Below are 22,246 nucleotides of genomic sequence, written 5' to 3'. Positions count from 1 at the left end.
ATCCTCAATTTAGGAAAATCTTTTTGGAGCTGCTTGTTTCTGATTTTCGCATACTTCTTGGGCTGAAGGAAGTTACTCAATCAAGTGTTTTGACTTAAGAGACCACCTGCTGTGTCCCAGGCTGAAGAAGCAAATGGAAATTTTAAAGATTTTATTTATTTATTTGAGAGGGAGAGAATGAGAGATAGAGAGCACGAGAGGGAAGAGGGTAAGAGGGAGAAGCAGACTCCCTGCTGAGCAGGGAGCCCAATGCGGGACTCGATCCCGGGACTCCAAGATCATGACCTGAGGCGAAGGCAGTTGCTTAACCAACTGAGCCACCCAGGCGCCCCGCAAATGGAAATTTTAGACCATGCACAGGAGTAGAAAGGATAAGGCAGGAGTGGTGGGGGGTGGGAGGGATTGGGTGGCTGGGTGATAGACATTGGGGAGGGTATGTGCTATGGTGAATGCTGTGAATTGTGTAAAACTGATGAATCACAGACCTGTACCTCTGAAACAAATAATACATTATGTGTTAAAAAAAAGAAAAGAAAGAAGATAGTAGGAAGGGAAAAATAAAGCATGGGAAATCGGAGGGGGAGACGAACCATGAGAGACGATGGACTCTGAAAAGAAACTGAGGGTTCTAGAGGGGAAGGGGGTGGGGGGATGTGTTAGCCCGGCGATGGGTATTAAAGAGGGCACGTATTGAATGGAGCACTGGGTGTTATATGCAAACAATGAATCATGGAACACTACATCAAAAACTAATGATGTAATGTATGGTGATTAACATAACAATATTTAAAAAAAATTAAAAAAGGGAAGTTAAAAAAACTAATGATGTAATGTATGGTGATTAACATAACATAATAAAATAAAATTTAAAAAAAAGAAAGGATAAGGAAAGGAATACGGAGAAGAGTCAGGAAAAAGTTGACTCCAAAGAATTTGGTATTGTGTCATTTGGATATAATGATTTGGATATAACAATTATGTCATCTGGATACAATTTCAATAAATACAATGTTGGTAATCTTTCAAAATGGCTCTATATTCTTATCATAAAGATTCAGATGTAATAAAATTAATAAAAACAGTTTTTTTGAGGTTACTGATTTCCATTGACATTTAGAAATAACTACTATAAATAACATTGTTTCATTTTATATTGAAATACCTTGGGTTGGTTCATTTTTCTGTTACTTGTCTCCTTAGATATACTCATCTATAGCAAACATTTTAGACCTGATTTGACACTCCAGTCTTAATACTTACCTTCTCTCCCTCCAAATGTTTTTCTGACAAAATTACAGTAGTTACATTTTACATTACATTTTACATTACATTTACAATTCTTTAATTATCATTGTTTTAAGAAAACTGAGAGGCATTGATTATTTCAAAATGTTTTGTCAAAATGTTATTTATCTTTGGTCCTCTTTTTAGATCCGGTAATATCTTGTGCCAAAACAAAACAATTACGAGTTGTAAATGGAATTCCAACGCGAACTAATGTAGGATGGATGGTTAGTTTGAAATACAGGTAATTATTAATAGACACAAATAGAACGTATTCGGATTATTTGCAAAAGTCATATTCCCAACAGGATGGTTGTGCCATCCACACAGGCACCCATTTGAGTGGGACACAAGAGGAGACTGACCATATTCTGCTTGCCAAACAGCCCTGTATTTCACAGTTTGTGCCTTCAGACATAGTGTCTTTTTAAATGTTCATGGAGGTCCCATATGTGTTGGCACTGTCTCTGATTCCAAGTGATGCTTCAGAGTGATTGAGAAAACACAACTACACAGAGAAACTATTTATACCTTGATATCACTGTAGTAGTTGTAACACACACATAATTATTTTCCTAATCTAGGATATTATGACTTTATTTTTTAACATGCCTATGCATAATCATGTCAGAAACTTTACATCTGCTTTTAATTTCTAACTTTTGTAATTGTAATTCTAATGAAAATAACAATAATTATAAGTTCTAGAATATTTTATCATTTAAAAAAAGATTAACAAATTATATTGATAGTTGACTAGCCTTGCTATTATACTATTTGGTATGGATAAAAAAATTCTTGACATGTCTATTTTTCAATGCTCTTAAGAATCAAAGATATGTTCTCAGTAAAATCATTGTGCACAATATACTCTTATACAAAAACTAAGATTAGTAATTATGTTGGAAGAATTAAATATTGAAAATAGGAGTTAACTTAAAATCTGATCTTACAACTTCCTATATACTACATATATTATGTCATATGGTAATCAGAATGTTAAAGTATCTTTGTATCTGTCTCTATTGGAACCTCATCATACAACCTACCCCAAAATGCATCTGAATTCTAGCCACATTTTCCCTTGTTTTTAAGACACTCCATGTTTCTCCCTCCAAACATTTAAGCTGTTGTTCCCACTAAATGTTGTAGCTTTCTTCCTCCATATTTTGCGCCTGGAAAATCCTTCTCATTCTTCGAATACTAACTCGAATATCTCCTCTTTTTGGAGACCCTTTTTGTTTCTTTACCTCTAACTTCCTAGAGTAGAGGAGGAAAGTACATCTTTTGCTACAGTTAAATCACAGTGACATTAAAATAGAATAAAGACAACTTGAAACCAAAGTTCTTTTATGAATAATCCAATTTCTTAGGAAGCATGGAGTTTATGTCCTTTGATATAAATATACATAAAACTTTGGATACCAAGTAGAAGATGGCCTAAAGTTCTTTTAATATATCCTTCTTGCAAGGAGTAACCCATCAAAATTTACAAATATTTATGTTACAAATTAGTGTAGCTGTCCTAGATGTGTAGTACTGAAACAGAATTGGGAAACTGACCAGAATATTACAGCCAATTATGAAACATAAAAGATTTAATAAAGGCTGCCAATTTTGGGGGAAGAGTGTTTCATTTTCTTTATGAAAGAAAATGTTTCAGGAATCCACATATCTGAATGAATTAGTGATTCTTTGCAAATCTCATAACTCCAGGAGAAAAAAGGGGCATATACTTCTAAATTTATCATTACCCATGGGAGAATGTATGAGAATACTCCTTTGGAAGTCTCCATCCTTAGAGGAGCAGGTGAAACTCTTTTCCATCAGATTAGAGTAGTATAAACTTTTAGATAAATATATTTTTCTTTTAAATCCAAGTCCTCAGTAAAAACAGCTGTTTAGTTATTCTTCCAAAACACATACTGAGAGGAACAGAAATTAAAACTCGATATATACTCTCATCTTCCTCTGTGGTACAGGCCATAAATAATTGTGGTCTTAGTCTGGGAACCTTCTATTACCCTCTGAAGCACTGAACATCTGTATTCTTTGGAAATGTAAATTGTGAAAAGTTGTGCTTTTTCCATTTCTCTGCCAAAAAAATAATGCATCTACAGATTTAGGATATCATCAAATAAATGCACTAGTGTTTTTTATTCTCTACAAATATTTTATAATTTCCTAGATGATGTCTTACAAAATTGTTTTAATTTTATAAGTGAAATGTTCTATTGCTTGTTTTAAGCTGAACAAATTTACTCAAACTCAGCAATGTTCTAATGTATCAAAAATAAATAATGGTAATGAAGGAAGGGAATAGTGTACAAATACATATTACTACCATCAGATAGTTTTCACCATTTAGGTAAAAACTCAAATTTGCATTTTTACAATCAGACACTGAATTAAAGAGGTCTACATTGTTTTTGTTGTTCTTTTGTGGGGTTTTTTTTGTTTATTTTAAATATTCTATTTTTGTAGTATGTACTTGCTCTCCCAAGGATAGAGACACAGACACGTGAACACATGTGTTGGCAATGGATGTTGGTGTGTAGTGACAGGGCTCCTTATACAAAAATAAAGTTATTTTCCTAAAATTGTAATCACATTATGAAAAAAATGCTAATGCTACAATCATCAAATATCTTTCCAGTCAAAGGATTACTCATTTTATTCTAGTTAATTTCTATATTTTCCTCTCAAATGCATTTATTTTTTAACAAATGGAGCCATAGGTTTTGCATTAATTGGCAGGCACCCTTTCCACACAGATGTTACTTGTTTCTCTTTCCTCTTTCTAATAGAAATAAACATATCTGTGGAGGATCATTGATAAAGGAAAGTTGGATTCTTACTGCAAGACAATGTTTCCCTTCTCGGTAAGTGTTTCTGAAACCAATATTTGTTTTGAGCACTTAAAAATATGTAGGGCTTCCATTTAGCTTTTAGGCTTAGTATGTGTATTCATTTAACAGATTCACCAACAAGGGAGGAACAAATTAATTTCTTTCTTTAGATTTAGCTCACAAAGCTTAATTTGACTTAATTGATATTTACGACTGGATACTGCTTCTGTTCACTTCTTTCCACAATTGGCATTACTCTCATTTGGGGGGAAATTTTGCTAGAATTATGTAAATAATTCTTCCTCAACCTCCTCCTTGCATACTATGTCTAGATAGAAGTTCTTTTCTGAATTATCAAAAATTTATCTCAAATCTCACGCCTCCTTTCTTATGTAAATCCAGCCTCAAAATCATCCTGGGAATAATTTTTAATGAGAATTAGCCTAAGGAAAATTAAGGAGGCAGCATTTGTAAGCTTACTTCCTGATTCTCATCAGGGTCATTGATTTTGTTAGTATAAATTTTCAATCCTCATTGATAAACCAAACATATACAAAACTAAGAAGGAAAATCTGAAGAAAATTATAATTCATGTAATGTGCTTTACCTGAGAATTTTTCACATGTGATTTACTCTTAAGCATAATCAAAAGGTTTTTTTTTTCTTAAATAGCTCTTAAAAGCTCTTTTTGCTTATGTGTGCTTGTAGCTTTCAGAATCTCTGATAACGAATGTGTTGCTCTTTATTATACTTTGATTCAAATTTTAAACTTAGGTTATTTATCTGCCCTTATAAGCTAAAATAATAATACGTTTGAACAATATCACCCAATTTAAAGTTATATTTTACATTTTAATTTTTTACTTAGAAACAAAGACTTGAAAGATTATGAAGCTTGGCTTGGGATTCATGATGTCCATGGAAGAGGTGACGAGAAACGCAAACAGGTTCTAAATGTTTCCCAGCTGGTATATGGACCTGAAGGATCAGATCTGGTTTTACTGAAGCTTGCTAGGTTAGTTGCTTGTGAATGTTTTGCCTTTTTAACCTACAATGGAATTAGTGAAGCTTTTTCTTCAGCTATGTGGCTATTCTCTCTCTTTTATGTAAATTTATTATAAAAGCATATGTCACTTGTTGGGGCGCCTGGGTGCCTCAGTCAGTTAAGCATCTGCCTTCAACTCAGGTCATGATCTCGGGGTCCTGGGATCGAGCCCCGCATCGGGCTCCCTGCTCGGCAGGAAGCCTGCTTCTCCCTCTCCCACTCCCCCTGCTTGTGTTCCCTCTCTCACTGTGTCTCTCTCTGTCAAACAAATAAATAAAATCTTAAAAAAAAAAAGCATATGTCACGTCATATATGTGTGTGTGTGTACAAAGAGAGTCATCTTCAAAATTTTCAAAAATTAATAAATGAAGTTTGACCAATAGTCTGATCAGCCTGCTTTAACACCAAAACTTAGTGAATGATCATTTGATAACTTTAATAGGTAAAATAATGAATTAAAAAAAAAGCAGTGACCATTTAGCAGGTAATATTAGCAAGTAAGTGACTCCTTTCTCTCTACCTACTCCTACCTCTACTACATACATTATATATTAGACATTCCCTTTTTCTTAAGAAACAAGACTGTTTATTCTCTCTTAATCTCATATTAAAAATTAACACTAAATTTTAATTTGTTAATTTTGTGTTGAATTCAGTCAAGGGTATTTACCATTGTGTTTTCTATTTTCAGGCCTGCTGTCCTGGATGATTTTGTTAGTACAATCGATTTACCTAATTATGGATGCACCATTCCTGAAAAAACCACTTGCAGTGTTTATGGCTGGGGTTATACTGGATGTAAGCTCTATTTAAAATGATAAGGCAATATCATACTTATTTTATTTAAAACAATTCTATTTGTCTCTTATTTTTCTCAGCTTACCCTGTGCTCATTAACTGTACATTTTTTACCCCATTTTAGCTATCACCTCTGATGGTCTCTTACGAGTAGCACATCTTTATATTATGGGAAATGAGAAATGCAGCCAATACCATCAAGGGAAGGTGACTCTGAATGAGTCTGAAATATGTGCTGGAGCTGAAAATATTGTATCAGGACCATGTGAGGTAAAAAGAACATTTTTAAAAATAAGTATATAATAAATATCATAGTTTCTTGTGTTTCTTTTTGGTCCATTTTTCTCAAATAAAAATCATTGTCTACCAACTTGTTCTAAGAGAAACTGGGAAAGATAACCCCCTTCATTATCCTTGTACACTTATTTTAACTAAACAGTAAGAAAATCCATGTTTCATTGTCAGCAAACTATGATGATATTTGTCTCAAAAAAGCAATAAACTAATACAGCCAGAACTCTAATGGAAAGCTGTTCAAATTAAAAGTATGCAATATGCAGTTTGATACAATAGCTTACATTTTTCTGTTTTCTAAAGTTATCTGATCTTCCCAAATTCTCCCTAAATGAACTCTATGTCTGGTTTTAAACTTTTAAATGTGTTTTTGGTTAGGCCAGTGTGTGTGTGTGTGTGTGTGTGTGTGTGTGTGTGTGTGTGTGTGTGGTTTAAACAAATTCTATTTTCAAAAACCAAAAGTCGAAGTTGGTGACTTTAAGAGTTTGAACATTTTCATTTGTTAGGCAACTGTTCTTTCAACTTGGCAGTATTCCAATCCCTATTTTACATAGACAAGCTGTTAAACCATTATTTTACATTTTTTTAATATTTTAAATTTTATCTATTTACTTTTATGCATATTTTGTGCTTTTAAAATTATTTCTGAAGTTGAGAACATTTTTTTAAAGATTTTATTTATTTATTTGAGAGAGCGAGAATGAGAGATGGAGAGAGAGCACATGAGAGGGGGGAGGGTCAGAGGGAGAAGCAGACTCCCCGCTGAGCAGGGAGCCCGATGTGGGACTGGATCCCGGGACTCCAGGATCATGACCTGAGCCGAAGGCAGTCGCTTAACCAACTGAGCCAACCAGGCGCCCAAGTTGAGAATATTTTTATTAAAAATTTTAATTCCAGTGTGGTTAACATAAAGTATTATATCAGTTTATGCTATACAGTATAGTGATTCAAAAATTCTATACATTACTCAATGCTCATCATATACTCTCAACCCCCTTCACCTATTTCGCCCATCCTCCCACCCACCTCCCCTCTGGTAACCATCAGTATGTTCTCTATTGTTAAGATTCTATTTTTTTGGTTTGTCTTTTTTTCTTTGTTTTGTTTTCCAAATTCCACATATGAGTGAAATCATATGGTATTTGTCTTTCTCTGACTGACTTATTTCACTAGCATTATACTCTCTAGATTCATCCATGTTGCTGCAAATGGCAAGATTTCATTCTTTGTAAGGCTGAGTGAGATTCCTGTGTGTGTGTGAGTGTGTGTGTGTGTGTGTGTGTGTGTGTCTACATATCAGATCTTTATCCTTTCATCTATTGATGGACACTTGAGCTGCTTCCATAATTTAGCTATTGTAAATAATGCTGCAGTAAACATAGGGGACATATCTTTTTGAATTAGTGTTTTTATATTTCTTGGTTGAATACCCAGTAGTGGAATTACTGGATTATACAGTAGTTCTATTTTTAATTTTTTGAGGAAACTCCATCATACTGTCTTCCACAGTAGTTGTACCAGTTTGCATTCTTGTTGATAGCGCAAGAGGGTTCCTTATTTTTCCACACCCTGGCCAATACTTGCTGTTTCTAGTGTTTTTAATTTTAGTCATTATAACAGGTATGAGATGATATCTCATTGTGGTTTTGATTTGCATTTCCCTGATGATGAGTGATGTTGAGAATCTTTTCATGTGTCTGTTGGCCATCTGTGTATTTTTGAAGAAATATTTGTTCATATCTTTTGACCATTTTTCAATTGGAAAATTATTCATTTTTTGGGTGTTGACTTATATAAGCTTTATATATCTTGCATGTTAACCCTTCATCAGATATGTCATTTACAAATATCTTCTCCCATTCATTAGATAGCCTTTTAGTTTGTTGACTGTTTCCTTCACTGTGCAGAAACTTTTCATTTTGATGTTTGATGTAGTCCCAGTAGTTTATTTTTGCTTTTGTTTCCCTTACCTCAAGAGACATATCTAGAAAAATTATTGCTATGGCTTATTTCAGAGAAATTACTGTCTGTGCTCTCTTCTATGATTTTTATGGTTTCAAGTCTCACATTTATGTCCTTAATCCATTTTGAATTTATTTTTGTGTATGGTGTAAGAAAGTGGTCCAGTTTCATTCTTTTCCACATAGTTATCCAGTGTTCCCAACACCATTTGTTGAAGAGACTGTCGTTTTCCCATTGCATCTTCTTTCCTCCTTTGTTGAAGATTAATTGACTATATAATTGTGGGTTTATTTCTGGATTTTCTATTCTGTTCCATTGATCTATGTGTCTATTTTTTGCCAGTACCATACAGTTTTGATTATGACAGCTTTCTAGTATATCTTAAAATCTAGGATTGTGATACCTCCAGTTTTGTTCTTCTCTTTCAATTGCTTTGGCTATTCGGGGTGTTTTGTGGTTCCATACAAATTTTAGGGTTGTTTTTTCTAGTCCTGTGAAAAAATGCTGTTGATATTTTGATAGAGATTGCATTAAATCTGTAGAATGCTCTGTGTAGCATGGACATTTTAACAATATTTGTTCTCTCAGTCTGTAAACATGGACTATCTTTCCATTTCTTTGTGTCATCTTCTATTTCTTTCATCATTGTTTTATAGTTTTCAGAACACAGGTCTTTCACTACATTGGTTAAGTTTATTACTTTTATTATATTTGGTGAAATTGTAAATGGGATTGTTTTCTTAATTTCTCTTTCTACTACTTCATAATTTGTATATGGAAATGCAATAGATTTCCATACATTGATTTTGTATCCTGTGACTTCACTGAATTCATTTTTCAGGTCTAGTAGTTTTTTGGTGGAGTCTTTAGGGTTTTCTATTTAGAGTATCATGTCATCTGCAAATAGTGTACGTTTGACTTCTTCCTTCTTCTTTTTGGTGTTTGATTGCTGTAGCTAGGACTTCCAGTAGTATTTTAAATAACATTGGTGAGAGTGGACATCCTTGTCTCGTTCCTGACAATATAAGAGAAGCTCTCAGTTTTTCCCCATTGAGGGTGATATTAGCTATGGATTTTTCATAGATGTCCTATATGAGGTTGAGGTAGGTTCCCTCCAAACCCACTTGGTTGAGGGTTTTTATCATGAATAGATGTTGTACTTTGTCAAATGTTTTCTCTGTATCTATTGAAATAATCATATGGTTTTTATCCATTCTCTTGTTCATATGATGTATCATGTTGATTGATTTGCAAATGTTGAACCACCCTTATATCCTAGGAATAAATCTCAGTTGGTCATGGTGAATGATTTTTAAATGTATTGTTGGATTGGTTTGCTAATATTTTGTTGAGGATTTCTGCATCTATGTTCATCAGAGATATTGGCCTGTAGTTCTCCTTTTCTGTAGTGTCTTTATTTGGTTTTGATATCAAGGTAATGGTGACTTCATAGAATGAATTTGAAAGCTTTTCTTCCTCTTCTATTTGTTGGAATTATTTGAAAATAAGTATTAATTCTTTTTTAAATCTTTGGTAGGATTCACCTGTGAAGTCTTTTGGTCCTGGACTTTTATTTGTTGGGAGGTTTTTTTTGTTTGTTTTTTTTTAACTACTGATTTAATTTCATTGGTGGTAATTGGTCTGTTTTCAAATTTTCTATTTCTTCCTGATTCAGTTTTGGGAAGTTATATGTTTCTAGGAATTTATCCATTTCTTCCAGGTTGTCAAATTTGTTGGCATATAATTTTTCATAATCTCTTATAATTGTATTTCTGTAGTGTCAGATGTTATTTCTGCTCTTCATTTCTGATTTTATTTGATTCCTCTTTCTATCTTTCTCTGTCTCTCTGTCTCTCTCTATGATGATTCTGGCTAAAGGTTTATTAATTTTGTTCATCTTTTCAAAGAGCCAGCTTCTAGTTTCATTGATCTGTTCTATTGTTTTGTGTGTGTGTGTGTGTGTGTGTGTGTGTGTGTGTGTTTAGTTTCTTTTGTTTATTTCTGTTCTAATCTTTATTATTCCCTGGGTTGGGGTTTTGTTTATTCTTTTTATAGCTCCTTTAGGTGTAAGGTTAGGTTGTTTATTTGAGATTTTTCTTTTTGTGAGGTAGGCCTGTATGGCTATAAATTTCCCTTTTAGAACAGCTTTTCTTGCATCCCAAAGATTTTAGACCATTGGGTTTTCATATTCATTTGTCTCCATGTATTTTTTTATTTTCTCTTTGATTTCTTGGTTGACCCATCCATTGTTTAGTAGCATGTTATTTAACCTAAATATATCTGTGGTCTTTCCAGATTTTTTTCTTGTGGTTGATTTCTAGTTTCATAGCGTTGCTGTTGGAATAGATGCATGGTACAACTTTGATCTTTTTGAATTTGTTGAGACTTGTCTTGTGGCCTTAAATGTGATCTGTTCTGGAGAATGTCACGTGTAATTGAAAAGAAAGTGTATTCTGCTGTTTTAGGATGGAATGTTCTGAATATATCTGTAAAATCCATCTGGTCCATTGTATCATTCAAAGTCACTGTTTCTTTTTTGATTTTCTGTTTGGATGATTTATCCATTGATGTAAGTGGGGTCTTAAAGTTTTCCTACTATTATTGCATTATTATCCATTACTTCCTTTATGTTTGTTATTAGCTGCTTTATGTATCAGGGTGCTCCCATGTTGGGTACATAAATATTTACAATTGTTATATCTTCTTGTTGGATTATTCCCTGTATGATTATATAGTGTCCTTCTTTATCTCTTGTTACAGTCTTTGTTTTAAAGTCTATTTTGTATGAAATAAGTATCGTTACCCCTGGCTTTCTTTTCACTTCCATTTGCATGATAAATGTTTTTCCATCCCTTTACTTCCAATCTGCATATGTCTTTAGGTCTGAAATGATTCTCTTCTAAGCAGCATATACATGGGTTTTGCTTTTTTATCCATTCTGTCACCTTATGTCTTTTGATTGGAGTGTTTAGATGTATTTTGAATATAAGAGACACCGTCTCCAAGCCTAGGAGCTTTGGAGTTGGGGAATACTATGTGAGGTAAGGCATGGAATGAAATCAATAAATAGTGAAATATCTTTTGACATGTAGGAAAATAAATATGGGGCATAAATATGTATTTCCATGCATGTGCTATATATATTGGTCTGAGATACCATTCCTGAAAAAAATATGTTTCATAAGTTAAAGAGTTTAAACAACTGCTTTAAAATGATATAGTTAGAAACAAGTTATGCATTTATAACCACTTTCAAATTTGATGTTTTCCTAGTAAATAGTATTACTTTGTTCATTATTAGAGCTGAAAATCTGCTAGGAGAAAGAGAGATTTATTTATTTATTTACTATTTATTTATTTATTTATTTATTTCTTACTTAGCTACCTACTTACACTAAGAGTCCTTTAAAACACAAAGTTTTGAGCTCAACCCAATCTTCAAGATCATTTAAGAATCTATGCACTTATCCAGCCCTACTGTCATTACTAAAAATGCCTCAACCACCGCTCATCAGGAATTACCTGTGATCTGATTTATCATTTATACATTGTTAGATTCCTAACTTTTGCATTCAATTATTTATTACATTATCATATATTTGTTATTTTTATCCATTTTGAAGGGCAATTTTAAATTGATTCTGCCATTTCTCAAAAATGCATTTATCCTCCAGAATGTTTTTTTAATATCACTTATATTTAAAACAAGGTAATATAGTCCCTGAAGCCACTGAAATCTAAACACTTGAAGAAAACCTCCCAAATGTTTGTATAATAGCAATGGGATCACATTTGGTGAAAGTCTGCCAAAGTGAATTGCTTTGAAGAGTTTGTATCAGTAATCACTGGTGCATTTTTAAAAAATCAGATTTATTAACTCATGTGGCATAGTTTATATGTCTCTTAGAATAACCTATTTTCCCTACTGTCTTATCTCCTGCTTCACCCCCATCCTGATATTCCCCATCATACAATGCTGATAGCACTCTTCTTTACACTTGTTACAGAACTAAATTCCTTAGTAGTTTCATTTTATCTCATCACATCACTATTAAGAGAAAATTAAGGTAGTCTCAAACACTCTTCTTCACACAAGGATGCCAAAAGCCAGTCATTGCAATCTTAGAAGGCTACATAGTGCATGAAAATGATGCAGCATATTTGTAATAATTATACATAATAATATGAAATAATATATACATGTTTATAAAAATATACACACAAATCAATATATCAATCTATTCATCTTTCATCTATCATCTATCTGTGTCTGATGATAAAACAGGGCAACCATCTAAAAAATGCCATGAAATTAGAGGCTACCTTCTACAAAGGGGGGATATGAGATATAAAAAATATATAAATATAACTATATTAACTACAAATACAGTAGTAAATGCAGGAATATTCTTTCTTTATGCCCCAGAACATAATTTTCAAACAGTAAATAGAATTGTTTTATCAATTATGATGTATATTTAATTTTCTAAAATCTTTCTGGGGACAAGATTGAAGGAAGGAAAGTAAAAAGCTTTAGAAATAAGGGAAATTTTAAAGCAGTTTAATCATTAAAACTGTATGATTATAGGTAGAGTACAAAAGTTCTTGTATTTTTTACATTTTCTAAATTTTCTATATTGAACATATTTTGAACATCAGAAGAAAATAAAAGTAAATATAAAGTCTACCTTCTAAATAGCTATCAGTTGTTTTGTGTTAATTAATCTGTATTCAACAAAGACAAACCATTTTAAAAGATGAGTGAATATTTTGTATAAGACAAGTCATTCTTTTTAAATACATTTTAAATATTTAATTAATTAATTTATTTATTTGAGAGAGAGAGCGTGTGTGCCAGCAGAGGGATGAGCAGAGGGAGAGGGACAAGCCTACTCCATGATGAGTGTGGAGCCTGACGTGGGGCTTGATCCCATGACCCTGAGATCACAACCTGAGCTGCAATCAAGAGGCGCCCAGGTGCCCCTAGACACGTCATTCTTAAATGAATACTCCACAAGATAGAACACTTTTAACTTTTGTACTTCTCTCAGTCTGACTTGGGTAATTCAATAGAAAGATGACCAATGGCCTAGTACATCTATTTATGTCTTCATATCTCAGTTGCAGCTATTGTCTTTTTTTTGTATATGTGCATATTTGAGATATAAATCTGTATAGGAAATATTAATGAATTATTAATTTTGTTTCTAAAATAATACATTTTTGTTGTCGTTACTGTTGCATGTCTTCTTCCTAGGGAGATTATGGTGGCCCACTTGTTTGTGAACAACATAAAATGAGAATGGTTCTTGGTGTCATTGTTCCTGGTCGTGGATGTGCCATTCCAAATCGTCCTGGCATTTTTGTCCGAGTAGCATATTATGCAAAATGGATACACAAAATTATATTAACGTATAAGATACCACAGTCATAGCTGATGTAACTGTGTCTGAATCTTCCATCAATAGAATTCTCTTTTACATGAAGATTTCAGAGAACATGGAATTAAAACGTCACTTAAAGCAATCCTAAGACAACTACTTGAGTGTCATGTTTGTTAAGATACTCATTAATATTTATGGGTGTTTTCTGTTGTTTTGTTTGTCAGTGTTATTTTGTAAATGTTGAAGTGAATTAAGGTACATGCAAGTGTAGTAACATATCTCCTGAAGATACTTGAATGGATTAAAAATTGCAAAGGTATAATTGCTGGATGATAAAAGATTTAATGGAAAAGTTCAATTAATCTCTACGCTGCTTTCCAAAGTTAGTTTATGAATAAACCATAAGTTAAACATTATTTTAACCTCACAAAGACAATTTATGCCTTTGTCCTTAAGTTGTAACTCTGTATTAAATTATATTACCTTTCATATGCCATACATTATATTTCATTCATTTCTCCTCACTGTGTATCCTCTAATACTGGTCTACATATTTTCTACAAAATTATGTGCCCATCTATGCAGACCTTGGTACACATGTGCATGCACTAGAGTTCAAATCACGGTATATCTAATGTAACCTCTAAATATCCTGAAAGTGTGTACTTGTAGTTTTTCCTTAAGAGAAAAACAGAAATTTTTAAAGACCCGTAGAAATTTTAAGGAAAGGTGCAAGAGAGAAATGACCAGCTCATTCTCTATATGTAATCTGCAGATGACTTCTACTGGTTGGCATTTAAGGTGTGGTCATGACCCACAAAGTTAAGTAACACCTAATCTAGGTGTTTAAATAGATTTAACATTCTAGTCATCTTGTAGTTTCTAATTCTTAAAGGGAAGAGGGTAATATGTGTATCAGTATTATTTCTTTCCTTCAAATTTAGGGACCCTTATTTATGTAAGATATTTTTAGATCTACTTTCCTGAAGTATTTTCTTTATTATTCTTAGGTAATTGTCTAATTGAAGCTTAAAAAAGTATTTAAGTAGGTTAATTCTAAGACTTGCTGCTGTGATTGGCTTGAGGTCATCGTCTTTAAATTTTTAAAAATTATTTCAGAGGAAAACTTCCATATGTCCCCAAAGATTCGTAAATGGACTTTCATCAAACTATGAATTAAAGTATATGTTGAAGAAAAAAAAATCAGGATACATTTCTCAACCTGAAAGTTTTTTCGCCTAATGAGACTTTACTCAAGTGAAGGGAAAAAAAAAACGGAAATGAAAGGAACTAGCTTGTCTAAACTCTGAATTCAATTATTTTTTAAAGGGGAGTTAAATCTGCAGAGTGAAATATTTTGTGAAAATTTCTTCATTTTATCTTATTTCATTTTACATAAATCTTTCAAATGCCATGGGGGAATATGTATTCAAATTTTGTATTCTGTCTCATAATACCAAATTATCATATTTATTATTGTATTTGGCATGACTAACTAAAAACCCTGTATCTGTCAAGAAATGAGACAAAAAATTCTAATAGGATAGGCTGTGAATTTTCACAAAATCACCCTGTACAAATTTAAAAATAATTATTTGAGTGATTCCAAACCAGTATCCCCATTTCTCTAATTTGTTTCTCTTGACTGACATCAATTAAGGCTAGAGATCCTAACAATGCTCTCAAAGCTTCATAGGACACAGTTCAATCTTGAGTAAAATGCTCTTAAATTTACTTGAAAGCTTAGTCCACAGAGTACAGGACAGCAAATCCAGAAATACCTATGCAAACCCAGAAATATCTATCCAAATTGTGCCATACAAATTGAACATATTGTAATAAGATGTTCTGGTATCAAGAAACAGTGAAAGCAAAGAGAGATCCGAAAAGTCGTCAGTCCACATCATCTTCTTTCTATTTTTCTTTCCTTATGGGATATATCATTTTAATTAAAACACTAGGAATTTCAAAGGTATATTGTCCCAAAATTAAATAATTTTTCAGTTTTTTCTTGATGAACTGGCAAAATTTGATTAAATCATATGTTAATGATGTTTGTAAAATATTTATGAAATTCTAATATGTCTAAATACTCACATTTTAAGATTTTCTTTCTTGTCTTTTCCTCTAAATTTCCATGAAAAGAGAGAGAGGGATTACCTAGACACAAGATGCAGCTAACTTTTTAGATATTTTGAACTCAATGTTTTCCATTTTATTAAAGGGTGAAAACATACCACCAATAAAACATCAGACATGGTGCACAAAGCAGTGCTAGCTTTGAGAAGTTCCCTTTGTAATAAGGGGAGATCAGTAGAATTGACAATAAAAGCAAGATGAACAAGATTCATGTGATTTTAGGTGGTAGGACAATGAATAATCATGTCATTTTTCTCTGGCGAAAGATACTATTTCCTGGGTATTCTTTTCTTAATCAAAAAATGAAAAATCCAACTAAGCCAAACTCCATTGTATTTTGAGTAATGGACAAAAAGATCTTTTAAATTAGAAGTTTTCAATGTTATTTTTGTTTGGGCTGTTCGAATAATGGTTATGTGCTGTTGTAATTGTGGACATTTTCTTATGTCTGCCAGGAATAGTAATGTAAAATTAAAATATTTGTCATAATGCCTCTGCCGTGCAGAAGGGATGATAGTCCTTTTGTATACTTCTTTAATTTTATTGTAAAATATGTAATGAGTTTTACCTATTTGCTGTGGGCAGGTCCTCAGTAAAATGGTTTATATTGAGTCAATCTCTAGTATTAACAAGCTCTTGCTTGCTATCTAAGTGTTTCAAACTATGGGAAATATGAGACACTGGAAGGCAAGAAAAATAACAATAATGGCATGTGATAGCAAAATTGTATTTCACTTATTCCTGTGAATATTTCTTGTTGGTACCAATGGTACTATACAAAGTGAATGTTATAGCCACAACATTCTCTTGGAAAAAAAAAAGCACTGTCAAGAAGTGAGAAATTGTTGTCAGACATTTTGTTGTTTCTAAATATTTTCTTTCTTTTTTAAAAGAAATACTAGTATTGCAATATAGAAATCATGAGGTAAAGAGTTTTAATAAACTCTCACACTATAAAAACTTCAAATTGATTTACTAAGTTTCCAAAGATAACTTTTAATTATATCCTGTATTTATAGACAAACTCATTTGAATGATAAGGTTAACTTGAATAAAAAGACATAGTCTTTGCGTAAATACTTTTCAAAATAAAGTTCCAAAAGAAGTTCTCTTTCAATGTTCAACTGAGTTTCGTACTAAGAACTTACTAATACAAAAAAAAAAAAGTTAAAATTTTCTGGTCCCAAAAATCTTGACAGTGTAATTTTAAGTAGGTTCATTTCCATTTGCACAGAAAGTTTCTGTCTTTAGGAAACTGAAAATGGAATACTATGGATGTTATGACTGTTTGTCTTGGTGTAAATAGGAAATTGATAAGCTGCCTGTTTAGTGGTATAGCTGGATGCTTACCCAAAAAGGGAACACTGTGGTTATGACTTGTATATAAAGTTTCTGTAAATAAAGTTGCTATTTTTATAACCATGGTTATATTATTATTATTAATAATAATAAAATATTTTATCAACATGCTTCCTTTCTCTTATTATAGTTATCTATATGGACATGTTTGAATCTGCTCTGCTTAATGCAGAAAACAACAATGATCTCACTGACAGAAATTACATGTACTTTGTTGCAAGAAATACTAAAACTAAGACAAATAATCATTCTTTTTTTCCAACTTCTATCCATGGCATTATCAGTGGTCTTCACTAAACCATTAATCTCTACACACTTTGATTTCTCCCACCATAACATACAATTATTTAGTCATTTTCATATTTGCTAGGATGGTACTGTGATATAACTTGCTAATATAAATAATATAAAACATTGTCATGAAGGATCATCTAAATTCCTTTACCATATCACTATATATCACAAAAGTAATTGTAAATGAGTCAATTAATCAATTAATCACTCAATATACCTTTTAAAATATGCATTAAATTCAGAATAAATGTGAGTCCAACAGACTCACCTAATTCAAATGGAAAGCAAGTTTGGAAGAAAAAATTATCAATTAATCTAACCAAACAGAGCTCTGTAACACTATTGATTATTTCAAGTTATATTGTCTCTTCCCCAAAAAAGTTGCACTATTAATTTTCTAGCATAGATACCTATCTCAAGTGATGATTAATATATCTAACTCTAGAGCCCCTGGTAGTATCTGATCTTCCTAATGATTATTATCTAAGCAGAATATATGTATTTATTCAGTTCTGGTAGCAGTATTTCTGGTAGTAGTATCAAAGAGTATTTCAAATACATATATTGCTGGTTTTTCTAAATTTTTATTTTTTTTCTCTTTTCTAAGAACTCCATTCCATTCTAAACCTATATTCAGCTATTTTAAGTAGAATACTCCAGGACAGCTTCTCTAAGAGATGGTATTTGAACAGGCGTGAAAGAGCAAGCTAGGTAAATATCTGGGTCTAATAAATAAAACTTGGACAATATTTTTGTTGGTTTTTTATTATAGTTTATTTACTTACTCTTATAAATTGTAATGCTTTAATTATGCCATTTGTCAATGTCCTGAATAGAATCATCTTAGTTTGCATTTCCTCAGTGTTTTAGTCCAGAAGGTTCATTGCTATTCTATTTCGTTATTTTCCAACACAGACACCATCCTTAATCTATACAACCCTAAAAGTGCTTTCTACGTCATTTTACCAAATTGCAACCCTTTCATGTAAAATCCAGATTGAAAGTCTTATTCTACACAGTCTATATCTAGCTGTTTATCTGTCTATTTGGTTCCTTATATTTACAAATATCTCAATTGCATGTGTTGCTTAGGAGAGTGAAATTAAAAAGAATATTTGTAGTAATTTGGTTAAAGTTTACAGTCCTATGAAGAATATGTTATTGCCTGAAGCACATCTAAGCAAGACAGAAAATACTGGGCAAAGGAAATAATTCAAAAGAAGTGTGTGAGTATAGATTATACATGTTATTTTATGCTTTTAAAAAGGTAGAGAACAACATCAAAACAAAACAAAACCTATCAATCTGACATATTAGCTAATTCCAAACTGACTTTGGGCCCTTATTTCTCTCAAATACTCCTGAACACCCATCACTTTATTTTCATTATTTTATTTCCCACTGTAAATGTCTTCACTTTTAAACTTCATGCCATGGGATACCTGGGTGGCCCAGTCAGTTAAGCCTCTGCCTTTGGCTCGAGTCAAGATCCCAGGGTCCTGGGATCGAGTCCACCAGTGAGCTCCTTGCTCAGCGGGGAGCCTTCCTTTCCCTCTACCTACTCCTCCCCCTGCTTGTGCCCCCCCCCCGCCCCGGATACATAAATAAAATCTTTAAAAAAGAATAAATTTCATGCCTGTGTTCAAACAGTCCCTGTGAATACCAGGCTTCTCTTTAATAACCCCAACCTTCAAATGTCACATAATTTCCCTTGTGAATCCATCGTCAACATCTTTTATCTAGAAATCATTACTTCTTCAGCTCTAGGCTGGGTTTGCTGATGATTCCTTCCACTAGTTATCAGAGTCTGCCTATGACTGCATGAGATTTATTTTGTTTTGTTTTATTCTGCTTTGTTTCTAATGTTAACAAACTGCTTCCACTCAGTTTGAGCTGCTCAGAGACATCAGCAATGTCTTGCTATTAATATTTGTATATTCTTTATTTTGCACAGTGCTTCACCTGTAATGATACTCTATAAATATTTTACAATTATTAATATTCTATAATCCACCCTCTTTTTGAAGGTTTATCAGTATTACACAGAGAAATGCAATTTTTGTTAAAATTAGGCAACTCTCAGCAAGGTTTAAGAATTTTAGGGTTTAATATTTAATTACATTATTTAGATTTGAATTAGTAAGTGGGACTATTTTTCAATGGTCTATTGTATTTCATACATTGGGGCATGCAGCTGGAAAAGAGAGGAGTTATTCACTCTGAAGAGTTTATACCTTCATATTTGTAAATGCGGTTATTAAAAATAAAAATGGAGAACTAGATTGTAGCTAATGGATTCAGGTGTTTACTTCATACAGCCTGATACAGTTTTGTTTATGTCTGTGAATGTTTTCCGATCTGAGTTTTTTCCACAAAGAATTGATATCATAACACTGAGGGGGAAAGGATCGTATCAATTATTGCAAAATTATTCTGAGGCAACAATGGTCTACTCATTACATATGTGCAAATATGCCATCTGATGTGCATCAAGAAGTTTCACAATATTGTTACTCAATTAGCAAAAGGTTTTTATTTGATGACTTTTCTTCACTGAGAAAAATCAACTTGGGGAACATGGTGCAATGAAATGAGGTGGGGAAAAGGCAGATGAATTTTCATATGTTTTTCATATGTTTTTGAAGCTTTACAAAGATATTGTCCAGGTTTCAGGACTCTGATTTTTTTCAAGTGGCTAAAATTCAAATGCAGTGATAATTCAGAATATAGGACTATACCCTAAGACAAAGACTTTATAGCCTATAAAAGAAAAATAATAAAAATTTGACACTATGGCATGATAAAAGTGATAAAGGATCTTTAGAGGAGAGAAGAAAAGCTGCACTTTGATTGTTTGAAGAGTTATTCTGAGAGGAAATGCTCAGGTCCTTCAGGTTAAGAGAGTAAGAATGAGGAAAATAAGATTGATGTTTCAGTCAGATAGTTTAGGTTCTAAGCAAAACCTTCTCGTTCATGAACTCATGGAAGCTCTTACTATGTATATTTCTTAAAATGGAAATATTTCTTCAATGACTTAGGTAAGCTTTACCCAAACTGATCTCTCATGGAACACTATTCTGCAGGACACTTTAAAGCTGTAATGAAAACAAAATGGGACTTGAATAAACTTTTAGAGATGCTGGGATACTTTATACAGGTCACTTTGTTGCAGAGTTTTCAAGGACCTTTGGATGATTGTGTGTATTTTGAAGCTCCATGAGAGAGCATGGTATGGCATGTTCTTTAAATCTGCTATACTACAGAACCCCCTTAAAATTATGTAGACAATAGTTACATGGTTAGCACAACAGATCTGCTAAATGCTGTCTAGGAAAACTTGATTTACTTATTTTCTGAATTGGAGTCAGTGGTAGCTATAAGATTTCTATTGTCTTTTATAATCTACAATGATTTTTCTTTTCAAAAAAAATCTCCCAGCAATCTTGCCTTTGGCAAATTTTTGCTTTTTTATACTCAGTTTGAGTAAAATTCAGACACTTAGGAAGAGTTGAGGCATTTTTTTCCTGACATGTGTATTCCATCTATTTGACTTCTCATATAATATTATTAACATAAGGGGCTCCTGGGTGGCTCAGATGATTAAGCATCTGCCTTTGGCTCAGATCATGATCCTAGGGTCCTGGTACTGAGGCCCTCATTGGGCTCTCTGCTCAGCAGGGAGTCGGCTTCTCCCTCTCTCTCTACTGCTCCCCCTGTGTATACTCTCTTGCTCTCTCTGTAGGATAAATAAAATCTAAAAAAAAAAAAAGACAAAAGATGTTATTAACATAAAAACAGAGTTGATGACACAAAAATATGAAGGTGATACTATTTTACCCACCCAAAACTAAAAAAAGACAAAAAGTGTAATATTTTCCCATGTTACTAGCCCCCATAATGTCCCTTTATAAGCTGAAATTTCCAGTTGGAAATGGGAGAGCTAAGGAGGAAAAAGATGAGTAAAAGTTATAAAAGAGAAGATAATGAAAAGAGGAAAAGGAAGGGAAAAAGAAAACCTGGAGGGGAGCTGGGGGAAGTTTTCTGGGTGTCTTTACATGTACCCAGAAGTAAAGTCAACAAAAAGATCTAAAGCATTATTCTTTATTAGCCTCTTTCCTTCTTAGTCATAACTATCTGCATTTCCCAGATCCACTCATAATCACTAAGTGTAATGAGTCATCCTAAAATAAACAAACAGAGAGTCTGAGCATAGATCATCGGCATTCACAGTCAATGTCCCATTTGTATTCTCTCATTTTCTCCATTCCTTTTTTATTTGCTGCCTCCATCAATTATATCTTAACTGTGATCCAAAGTAACAGGGAAAAACAAAGCTTTCTCTGTATTAATGTCACTCTAATGCATTACAACACTCTTCTCAGCTTTGAGGGCTTCAGCATCTTTTCATTGCTAAAACTTACAGGTGAACTTGGCTGGAACTTCGGCATGGCAGCTAAACAGGAAGGAACTGAAGTACTGGATGGAGGTACAAAGGCAAGAGCTTAACTGTCTAGTTGACATAACTGCTTGGATGTGCTGTCATCATCTAAATCGAACGTATCCAAAATTAAACAGCAATCCCTTCCCTCCCTTCAGTCTTCTCCTCCATAAAAGGCACGTTAATCTGGTTTACTCAAACCAGAATCCAGAAAGTTAGTTTTTACCTATTTTGTGTCTCCCTGTCTATATCCAAACAAACTCCAAGAGATGGATTTTTTTCCCTGAATATATGCTGCATCATTCACATGTCTTCATCTCCAGGGGCTCCACCTTGACCCAAGCCACAATTCTCTTTTGCCTTCATTACTACAATAATATGAAAACATTTCTTCATATAT

The 22,246-nt window shown here is 32.9% G+C and overlaps 1 protein-coding gene across 3 annotated transcripts in view; it reads left to right on the top strand.

The window, feature by feature from the left end:
* The window catches only part of HGF (hepatocyte growth factor), a 78,675-nt gene extending 61,501 nt beyond the window's left edge, over nucleotides 1–17,174 (top strand). For all 3 annotated transcript variants that reach the window (XM_028119427.2, XM_028119433.2, XM_028119422.2), the window contains exons 14-19: nucleotides 1,432–1,528; nucleotides 4,092–4,166; nucleotides 5,002–5,148; nucleotides 5,870–5,976; nucleotides 6,101–6,246; nucleotides 13,490–17,174. In XM_028119427.2, coding sequence (XP_027975228.1) covers nucleotides 1,432–1,528; nucleotides 4,092–4,166; nucleotides 5,002–5,148; nucleotides 5,870–5,976; nucleotides 6,101–6,246; nucleotides 13,490–13,666 — 749 coding nt within the window. In that variant the 3' untranslated portion in view covers nucleotides 13,667–17,174. The remainder of the gene's footprint in view (nucleotides 1–1,431; nucleotides 1,529–4,091; nucleotides 4,167–5,001; nucleotides 5,149–5,869; nucleotides 5,977–6,100; nucleotides 6,247–13,489) is intronic.
* The last annotated feature ends 5,072 nt before the right edge of the window (nucleotides 17,175–22,246 follow it).

The sequence above is a fragment of the Eumetopias jubatus genome, unplaced genomic scaffold, assembly GCF_037043125.1.
Source record: "Eumetopias jubatus isolate StellerSeaLion01/CBP00866 unplaced genomic scaffold, mEumJub1_p1.0 scaffold_14, whole genome shotgun sequence".
NCBI lineage: Eukaryota > Metazoa > Chordata > Mammalia > Carnivora > Otariidae > Eumetopias > Eumetopias jubatus.
This window is presented reverse-complemented; position numbering and strand designations above follow the sequence as displayed.